Below are 10,846 nucleotides of genomic sequence, written 5' to 3'. Positions count from 1 at the left end.
GTCGGCCCAAAGAGGGATACAACAACCCATCAAGACCATCTAACATGCAATGTATTTGTCATTCGTTTAGGAGCCTGTTTGGTTACATGAATCCATAAATGTGAGGTTTATACTTGTTTGGTTGTGAAAATCTCTAGATTCATGAAATCTAGAGATTTATTGTTTAATCTGTAGATTTATGGGTATTTGATGAAATCTCTACAATACAAGGTAAAAGCATGGGTTTTTTTTTTGGGATGGACACACTAGGCTGCAGGGATGATCGAGAGGTGTTGCTTCATGGTGTGCGCGTAGGAGTAGTTCAAGCCTGGCGGAGCTATAAAGACATAAAAGGAAATATGGTGCAACAATGAACAAATCCTAGAATGGCTACCACATCCAAATAATGAATGACCTCTATCTAATCCCTTTTTTTGATAGATATTGCCACTAATACAAGGAACACAAACTTTGTTTAAAAATCCCCACACTCATGAAATGGTTTATTTAATATAACATTCGAATCCTCCGCAGAATGTAACAAATTAAGGAGAACGTAACAAATTAAGGTTCGAGCAAATTGTACTGGCACCGCAAAATAGAGGTCTTAAAGCACTGACACCACAGTTTTTGAGTTTTGTAAAACTTTTCAATTTCCTCTCACATATTTGAATTTTTTTCCTGAGATTTTCGTTGAGGGAAAATTATAACTCCACCTTCTGAGAAAACTCCATAACTTGAAACATCCCAACAAGGATTCTTTCTGATAGGGGAAAATAATTTTTATTTTTGCAAACTAACAAAGTTTCAGGGGGGAAATAACTATCATGTTTGAACCTTTTTAAATATAAAAAAAGTAAAATACATTTGATTGTTGGATGCCTCTAGGGACACATGTCATCCTAAGTTCCTGTTGATTAGGAATCAGTCAGTATTTTTCTTAGAGGGAGAGAACAAGGTCCAACTAGTTATGTTTCATCTGTTTATGGTAAATGAATAACTGCAACAAGAAAGAAATGAATAACATAGCATTCCAGTTCTATGTTGTTGCTGGGATACCTTCCCCTTCACCAAAAATCACACTGTACTTTTGAGTCTGGTTCTTTGAGGTCATATATGCATTGTTCCTTGTTTCTTCTCTGACATGTGAGTGGTTTTTGGTTAAGAATGAGGTCCAATTATTAGGTATGTTTACCTGCAGTGAGTAGAAAAGCTAAGAACTGGAAATGGGAGACTAATAGAAGTTACTCTCAAGACCATTTAAATTGAACAAGCTTTTGTGCCATATTTATATAACCCCCCTTTGCAATGTTTGTAATTTTTAGTTTCGATGGTATGAGCAGAGAAGATGGTAAATTAAAAAAACTATAAAATCCTTCTAAGATACATGAAACACAGTGTTAGTAGATATTGCATTCAACCAATCATAGTGACTGGGCCAGGGGGGATAGGGAGGAAGGCGAAGGTGTGGTTGGGGAGAAGTTCGAACCAATGACTTTTTTCATTCTTGGACTTACTACCTCTATAAAGAAGGCTACCGCCACTGTGCTAAAAGCACATCCATGAAAAGAAAAAAGGATATTGCATTCCTCATTTTCTTATTTACTCCAAGATGGATTCTATCTCATTGTCAGCCTTATTATTGTCTCTGAAGGAAGTAAGTTGTAAAGAAGGCGAGGCATTGGCAATGAGAGCAGGTCTGTGGTACCTTATATGAAGATTTCAACCACCTTATAGTAAGAGTCAGATTGCAAATCTCTTGTGCAACATATTCAAAATGTGAACAACCCCCTTCACTTAGCATCTTTGGTAGAAGATATAAGAGAGCTAAGTTCTACGTTTTTATCTTGATCATTTTGCTATATTTCAAGAGCAGTTAATGCAGTTGCGGACACCCTTGCTAGGAGGGCCCTGTCGATTCCGTGTATGACGGTTTGACCTATTTCCACTCCATGGCTCCAGCCGCTATGCACGCCTGTATCACAGTTTTCTTATGATTATTGACTTTCCATACAAAAAAAATAAGAGTCTATATTCTCTAACCGTCAGGATAGAGGTATGTGCTCCCCTCACACTTAAGAGAATAATCCATTTTTAGGCCCATCTCAAAATTTTCTTATCATGGTTTCTTTGGGGGGGGGGGGGGGTGTTTGTTAGGGAAGTTGTGAGATAGCCAAATGTCCTATTTATTGTATTATATATAGAGACATATTGGTCTCGATTTCTCAATTAATGCAATAACGTATTCTTATAGTCACCTTCCTAATGTGTGGTAAAAAAGTTTAAGGTGAGTACGAACTCTTTTTTTTTTTTTTTGTACAAAGGGATTTTATTAAGCCGGGGGATGGGGATATTAATATGCCTCAGCGAGAGTCGAACCTACGACCTCTTCACTAAGAGGTTTTGGTTTCAACCACTAGAACAACTTTGCGTTGGCACAAACTCTATCTGTCAGAGGATTCAGTTGTAAAAATGTATGACCATAACTAATTACCAATGGTCTATATTACAAAATGGGCTTTAAGCATTTGTCCAACAATTTAGATGAAACCAATTGGTAGATGCTGAAGCCAAACACTCCAGTAGGTTTGGTGAAGTATAGTTTTCCATAGAATCCTGAAACCTTCATTATTTCCCATGCTTTTGCCCCCTTTAACCAGATAATTATCAGTATAATAAGCAGTCGGAATACCAAGCTCAGCCTCTGAGGTCATGTTTTACAGTTTATTACTTAAAACAACATGGGCATAGGCTTGAAACATCAAATTATTTGAATTTTTTCTTTTCTTGGCTTCCAAACATATCCTAAAAGTACACAGTTTTGTTGTTAGAAATAAAAATCCATCACAAGAGGCTTTACTATGATGGGTTGAGGGAAACTGCAATTGCATCCATACATTAGTCTTCTAGAAAATAAAACCAGCTACACCACATGTATGAAGATCAAGAAGGTTACCAAAAAAAAATGTATGAGGATAGAACATAAAATTTGCATTTCAGCGAAAAAAAAGGGCTATACATGAACACATTTACATCCCCAAAATTAACCATAATACCAAATGGGCATTTAGATCAAACCATGATGAGCTGATGCATGTAGGCTGTGGTTTTTCATTTGAGGGAAGAAACCTCATGCCTTATATGCCTTAAGTTGTAAGAACTAAGAAAACAATGAAGCTATGTATCTAGTGGGTTATATGAATTCATTGATTCCTGAATTCTGGAGGGGTTCTCATGAGTTACGACTCACTTCAAATCTGATAATTCTACCACCACAGACCTAGAAGAAGCATTGGCCTCACCTGGTTCCTCTTGGACATCACTGATTTCATTCCCATGGGAAGAAATAGTTTCTGGAAGTACTTTTGCAGATAGTGTGGTTGGCTGAGAAGAAGTCTGAGTATGAAGAGGTTCATATGTTGATGGTTGAAGTCTCTTCTTCACTCTTCCATGCCATTGCTTTAGTGAATCTATAGTTTGCTCTTCTAGTATTGCACTCTTGTACTGGGAACCCATCTGTACTCAAAACAACCTTTCATAGTCAACATCACAGAGATGCATGAAGTTATATATTCTTTGATATGGTATCTAAAAGGCATATCACTCACCTGTGTCACAAGGGCATAGATTGGAAGTGTAATATAGCTGCAAATGATATGCACAATCAACCTAAGAGAAAGAAGAGGATTGCTTTTAGATGAAATGAACAACAAAGGAAGAATTAATAAGATGAGTAAGATACTGAGATGAGAAAAAGGAAGATTGTCCTTACGCTGATAGCAACCTTCCAATTGCAATCTCTATGTTCTCATTGAAACAACTTTGGAACCCAAATTGCCACTGATATACAGGAAATTTTAATTAAGAAAAAAACAAAGAAAGAATGAAGAACAGAAATAATTTTTTTGTTATTCTTAATTCTATGCATCTGAAATGAAAGATGTAAGGAATCAAGGAAATGAACCGTTGACCAAAGACTGAAAGCAAGCTCGAATGCGTTCTGGGAAGATAAGAAAAGACAGAAGCAAATCAGTTCTGAGAACAGCTATCAATAAAAGTGGGAGTCTTTTCTTTTAGAATTGCTGAAGGACTTAATTACCAGGAACATGGTAAAGTGCAGAAGACTCAAAACAAATCTAGGTTTACTGAACCAGAAAAGGTTGTCATCAGGTCGCACTAAAGGAGCTCCAATGACCACAGCTGCCTGGTCTTTGAGTTGCAGAGCCATTCTAGCCAAAATAACTTCAAGCTTGGTTCCAAGAACTAGTATCATCTAACAGAAGTAGAATGGACTAATGAGATAACTTGTAGTCCCAAAATATGAGAAAAACATGATCTTTTTTCATTAGTTTATACTTACTATCAATGGAACGAAGGCTATCCAAAGATATAAATGTAAACCTGAATCAGTTCAAATGCTCTTTAGATTGAATCTAAAAGGAAAAGAGAAATAAAAATTAAAGGAATAATTAAGATTCTTACCATCAACATCAGCTAGCAAAAGGACAACAGCAACCAACCACAGAATAGGGCTATTGTGACAAAAAAGTTAGATTAATAGGAAATCCATATCCCCTCTTGGATGGACACACAAAGCATAGAACTTTATTCACAATGCAGATAACACCACAAAGAATTCCCATGACTCCAGGGTTTAGATGGTTTAGTGAGTTGCCCAGTTCCAAAAAGAGAAGATAGTAGTTTTCACTGATAACAGAGAGACGGTTACATGCTTTTTGCTAATCACACCTCTTTTTGTTTACAAAGAATTCCCATGACCCCAATAGTTCACATTCTATCAGTTTGTAAAGATGCAAAGAGATTAAAATAATGCAACTGCCTCATGTAAACCCAAAAATTTTGTGGGGTAACCTTACATGCTTTTAACCAAACCTTGAAATCCACAAATACAAAACATCAATCTTCAACACTGAGAGCATGAGGACTTTCAAGCTAGATACCTACAGTTTTGGATTGGTTTCATCTTTAACATCATGGTCTCAAAATATTTCCAGTTTTGAAAGATTGAGCAATAAGTAAGCTTGGAGTGAAACTAGCTAAATAGGGTCCTTAGTGGTAGTTTTCTTTTTGAAATTTCTACAAACACAGCAAAGTATATATAATATAGGTTAAGTGCAAAGAGAATAATGCATCACCTGATACGCACTACTACTTTGAAATCGTCATCCAAGGACCTCTGTATGTATTTTCTGAAATTGAAATCAGTGTTCGCGGGCATATGTGCCTACGGGAATCATGAAACAATGTGATGATTGTGATCACAATAAATTTAATGAAATCTATCTGGGTTGCAATTTCTTGATCATAATCTTTGAAAAAAATATACAGAAACTCTGAAATTTAAAAGATAATCTTACTTTGATGAAGCCATGACGAAGTGTGAGATAATCAACTTTTGCGACAGAGTGGAAAAATTGGCGGAAGAAACATTTCTGATCCATTTAATTCACAAACATTCATGATCAATATTAGATTGTTGTCACATGACGACATTTTTATCAGATAAAAGAACTGAAGAAGTTTTAAGTCTGTTCATGTCACTTACAATCCATACAAGTATTGTTGATTTTGTCCAAGTACCCAAATGCCTTCTTGCGAAAGTTGTTTCTCTGGTAAATCTTAGGCGTTCAGAATCTGGGTTCAAAGTTCTAAAATGAACCATCAAAATGCAATGAGAAGGAAATGCTAGACATAAATAGTTTTCCATTCAATATATCCATGGAAAAAAAATGAAAGGTGAGGGGAGATGAAGTAGAGTTGTATACGATTGGCTTCTTTGTAGGATTTCGACTGAGTCTCTTGTTCCCAAGCTTTCCAACGTTTCATCTGCTTAATCATTATCTAATTAATTAATCCCATCAACAGGAAAATGAATATTGTTTTTTTATACGAAAAAATGATTAGTATTACTTCGAATAACAATTACAAAGACTATTAGTGTCTAATACAGTTACTCCCTTCTTGTATTGTATGGAATAGGAAAATGAATAGTTGAGTTTTAATGTCTCCTACGATAAAACATCCAAGACAGGGCAGAGTCCGGATTTAACATTGGGAATGCGAATAATGAAATCATATTATTTCACCCATGGAAAAGGACCAGAAGGGGTCTCTTTAGGAAAATTTCAAAAAATTTGAAAAGAACAAGGAGGAGGGCAAGTGCTGATATTTCACATATGAAAAGAGGACCAGAGGAGTCTCTCTAGAGAAATTTCAAAAAATCAGCATGAGGGGGCGAGCTTGACGCCTGGAAAGAGGGACAAAGGGATCTCCCAACTCAAATTTCAGAAAATCAGTTGGCAGGGACACGGGGGAAGGCATGGCCCCTCTTGGCCCTAGGGTGGTTCCGAGTGTGGATCATTTCCCCTGATTCTGTGCTCCGTTGACAGTTTTTTTTTTTTTTTTTGGATTGCCAACCCCAGTTTTTTTAAACTAGTGTTCGACCCGCGTCGCACACCTGGCTGTGGTAGGTGAGTCTTCCAGCGGGGATTTTTTACATCCACAAGAATTCGATACCGAAACCTTGCTTAAGCGGACCAAGCTGCTTACCACTTAGACCAACCCCAGTTGACAGCTTTACAATCACAAATTACATGGGACTCAAAAATAAAAAATAATAAAATATTTTAAAAAGATAAATCTCATCACCTAATCTTGTGGGCACTCTGTAATTTGTGGTCAACAGTCATCAGGGGAGACGATTAGACTCGGTAGCTCCACCCTAGTCATATATAATCCACTATTCCTTAAATCCTATAATGATTCCAAGTGATTGGTTCTTGAAGTGTCTTGGTGGTTTATACTTAAATTTATTAACTAACTAATCAGCACAAATTTCTTTGTTATTGGGAGGGCAAAACACCCTCAAAAGCTTGCTTCTAAACTGAGTTGGGTCATCAGAAACATTTCACACTATATATTTTTTTTTGGCAAACCACACTCTAATAAATATTGCAAACTGTGTAGGGAGATTTGTACCTTTGCTCTTCCCAAGGCCATGGTGAGCAAACTGCAAACAAAATGTGTCATAGCTAACACAAAGATGAAGATATGTAGTTGGTGTATCCCTTCAATGGAAACCAGAGGAACCTTTCCCTGCAAATCACATAAATTGTATCATCAACCTTTGTTTATTAATCTCTGAATTTATCAACTTTTGTATTAGCAAATGGTGACATACTATCTCGCAAGTGCTAGCAGTTTCAGCGGCTAATAGTCTATGTGGATGACCATCTTCATAGGCCAAACCGAAGTGCAGGCGATCTCTGTTCTTTAAATGCTGGGTTACCCTGAATTTCGCCCCTCCTCCAGCTGCTTCTACTTTATGGTGGCATGGAAGCATGGAATCTGCAAATTTACTGGGGATACAGATACTGGAGATGGGTTTTTGCAGTACTGCTAATATAAGTGAAATGAAACCCAACAGCATCAGCTCTGCAACCACAATATCTGGTCAGTCCCTAGAGAAAAATCATGAAACCACAATGAGAAATAGTCCAGAAATCAGACCTGACTTGATCTTCTCCACAACCTCTACCAGTGATTTCTTCTTGTGCTTCTTGAGCAACTGCAAGTCATGTATAGAAGATGAACATGACCAATGATGAACAAGGAATACAAGAAGAAGATGATCATAGATACGATACTCACACTGGAAATGAGATGAATCAAGTGTTCGAGGCCTATGGAAAGGAGTATGAGAAAGAAGCAAACAGAAGCCACTGCCCAAGTGGGTGTATCTTGGAGATTTCTTATGCCGGTGGCTCCTTCTGCTGCCATTGTTTCTTCTGCAATTCTTTGTTAATTCACAGAAGAACCCAGACTAATGGCATTGATAGACAAAGTAGAACATCTTATTAAACTGTAAATGAAGTTGCTTGCATTTCTCACATCTCAGCCTCTGAAATTTTCTCAACTTTCCAAGGTGGGAGGCACGATAGAGAGAGAGAGAGAGAGAGAGAATCTGATATTGTTTTTGGCCATCATAGACCACGACCACCGTTACCCTAATTTTTTAGTATCTTATTTTTATGAAGATTTTGGGTGTTATAAGTTCTTATATGAGTAGGGTTATTGACTTCCATTTGATAATTCATGTTGGGAATTTTTTTGTACGTTGACTTATATCCTTTGTGTTCATATGCAAGATTCTTTATCTTTGGCTTGAAGTGTTACAATTTACAACTGCTTATGGGCAGGGTGTAAACGGCTCGGATAGTGATAATACCATAACTGCATCCTATTATATTCGGACGGATTTGGATGATAATCGGATAATTATTTTCTAAAGTAGATTTTTATAAATGAGGATGAATACATATTTAATACAAGTTTTTGACTACCTGTTTATAGTCTCATTCAATAATGCCAATTTTCTTTTAAAGAACATTCTTTTGTGAAAAAGAAAGGATTTCGATCAAAATGAAATGCACGTGGTGTATTGCATAAGTAATCACTGAACGTGCGTTGCAATGCGAATGGACTCATTAATAATTATATGAAAGAAGAAGGGTTCTTCCTCAGTAGCTCAGTGGTAGAGCAGTTAGTTGTTAACCCACTGGTCATGGGTTTAAATCCGAATCTTACTTGAGAAAGCAGAGCGCGAATTGGTTATCCATTTACAACCCTACTTATGGGGTGTAAATTGTTTTGGACCAAGGTACATACTTGGTCCAATTAGATTGTATTGGTGTTGTTTGAAACTAGACAAGTCTGTTTTGTTTCTTAAAACAAGAAGCTAGTGTTAAACATTTTGGGTTATGGTTTTTACTTGATTCTTATTTTATTAGGCCTCAGTTCTGCCTAGTCTTGTGGATAAATGTTGACCTGGTACATGTATGAATCAAATCCAACTAGGATTGAGGAAGAATACTTCAATTTTTGTAAAAAACAATTTGAAATACTTAAAACACACAAGATTCTTGTGTGAGTGGATCTCAATTCTATGAGGAGTCAAATTCATGATCTCGCACTTCTTGGCTAAAACATTGAATAACAGAAAAATAATGAGAAAGATATAAAAAAAAAGCCCAAAGAAAAAAAGGGAAGGCTGGGGGAATGATAATTATATGGCCATTAGTCTAAGTCAAGTGGTCACATGGCAAAATAATTTTGACTTTGGAAATATCAAAAGGGAATCTAAGTGTATAATGAAATGATGATAATAAAATTAGAGTTCTATTATGATAGAGACGAATCACTAGTGATGAGACATTCTTATCTTATATTAAAGTATTCCATGATACAATATGATACTAAGCTGATATACATCTCCTCTATTCAAAGGACATATATTGGGTTGCACCAAAATATATTAGCTAGTATGATACGATATTATGAAACGATACGTCTCTTAAATCACCTGACCGATACAATACTGGATGCCGGTACTTTTTTTAATAACCTTGATACTGATATTTTAAATCTTGAATTTCTTCCTTCCTGTAAGTGGGGGAAAATGTCTAATTAGTAAGACTTAGTCAAAGTATTGCTAATTGGTTTAGACGGCTCCCCAAGTGGACATGTTACTACCAAGTCCCCAGCCCTAAGTCCCCTTAGTTTGGATGTACAACCCAACTTTGATTTGTGCTCAAGGTTAGACTGGCTGACCTTGGGCTGGCTATACCAAGGAGAGATTTGTCAATTTAATTTAAAATGACATTATTTCTAATTATCATTTCGTATGTAATAATTATAGAGAATTGTCAATTTAGTTCGTGTCTCCTGCCCTTTGGATGCTTCTGTATCACAAATTTAGATGGGACCCACGTCTGAATAACAAAGAAATAATTAAAAATAAGGTAAATATCACTTACCTCCCCTCTTAGCTGGACAAATAGCACTTACACCCCCTTAGTTGGATAATATTGCTTACCTCCCCTCTTATCTAGCAAATATATCAAACACCTCTCTTCTGTTAACTTTCTCCGTTAAATTTTACTTTTATCGTTAAATATTTTTCTAAAACTCAAAATTATCATTGGTTAAAAATATTTTTTATTTTAAACCCTAAATTACCGTAATCATCATAACAACTAAAATACTAAATTACCCTCAATTAAGATAATTGTTAAAAACCAAATTACCATAGTTAAAACCCAAATTATCTTTAATTATTAAAAGCCCAACAAACCTTTTTTTTAATTTTTGTATCAAACAATTAAAAAAAACACATACTACTATCAAGTAAAATAAAAAATGCAATTAAACGAAAAAAGGGTATGTTGATAAAATTAAACATGTACTACTACTATCATCTAAAATTAAAAATGCAATAAAAGAAAAAAAAATAGGGTATGTTGATAAAATTAAACACGTACTATTATTTTGGGTTTTTTTTTAATTGTTTGATAAAATTAAAAAAAAAGGGTATGTTGGGCTTTGAATAATTAAAGATAATTTGGGTTTTAACTATGTTGTTTTGGTTTTTAATAATTATTTTAATTGACGATAATTTGATATTTTAACTGCTAGGGTGATTACGGTAATTTAGGGTTTAAAATAAAAAATATTTTTACCTAATGATAGTTTGGGATTTTAGAAAAATATTTAATGGTAAAGTTAAATTTAACTAAGAAAGTTAACAGAAGAGAGGTGTTTAATACATTTGTTAGGTAAGAGGCGAGGTAAGTGATATTATCCAACTAAGAGGGGGTGTAAGTGCTATCTATCCAGCTAAGAGGGGAGGTAAGTAATATTTACCCTTAAAATAAAACTCCTGGTGGGTCCCACATGGGTTCCAACCAAGGACTATATAGTAGTGATTGATGCAATTATGATGGTTATTGTTTCTTCTTCTTCTTCTTCACTCTTGCATGCCATTGCAGTATTTGAATCTATGATTTTC

At 35.5% G+C, this 10,846-nt stretch overlaps 1 protein-coding gene across 1 annotated transcript; it reads right to left on the bottom strand.

Moving 5' to 3' along the window:
- Positions 1–2,611: 2,611 nt before the first annotated feature.
- On the bottom strand, positions 2,612–7,979 carry LOC149023573 (MLO-like protein 3). The gene is made up of 15 exons (XM_089144114.1): positions 7,651–7,979; positions 7,510–7,567; positions 7,181–7,434; positions 6,979–7,095; positions 5,766–5,826; positions 5,546–5,634; positions 5,358–5,432; positions 5,136–5,224; positions 4,462–4,511; positions 4,340–4,380; positions 4,079–4,252; positions 3,944–3,979; positions 3,752–3,819; positions 3,588–3,648; positions 2,612–3,495 (listed from the first exon to the last, which is right to left on the bottom strand). The coding sequence occupies exons 1-15, from the start codon at positions 7,777–7,779 to the stop codon at positions 3,226–3,228; spliced, it is 1,572 nt and encodes a 523-aa protein (XP_089000240.1). The 5' UTR covers positions 7,780–7,979; the 3' UTR covers positions 2,612–3,225.
- Positions 7,980–10,846: the final 2,867 nt, after the last annotated feature.

Source organism: Hakea prostrata, chromosome 2 (assembly GCF_041222555.1).
Source record: "Hakea prostrata isolate BN-2017 chromosome 2, UWA_Hpros_2, whole genome shotgun sequence".
In the NCBI taxonomy this organism is placed as follows: domain Eukaryota; kingdom Viridiplantae; phylum Streptophyta; class Magnoliopsida; order Proteales; family Proteaceae; genus Hakea; species Hakea prostrata.
The sequence above is the reverse complement of the archived record's forward strand: the minus strand, read 5'-3'. Positions and strand labels throughout refer to the sequence as shown.

Bases quoted from the DNA above. Each gene is read 5' to 3' on its own strand.
- LOC149023573 (XM_089144114.1), bottom strand. From the start codon at position 7,779: ATGGCAGCAGAAGGAGCCACCGGCATAAGAAATCTCCAAGATACACCC. The intron at 5,433-5,545 runs GTAAGTGACATG...TAAATGGATCAG, and splicing joins CAACAATACTTGTATGGATT to AAATGTTTCTTCCGCCAATT. The intron at 3,980-4,078 runs GTAATTAAGTCC...TTATCTTCCCAG, and splicing joins TGCACTTTACCATGTTCCTG to AACGCATTCGAGCTTGCTTT.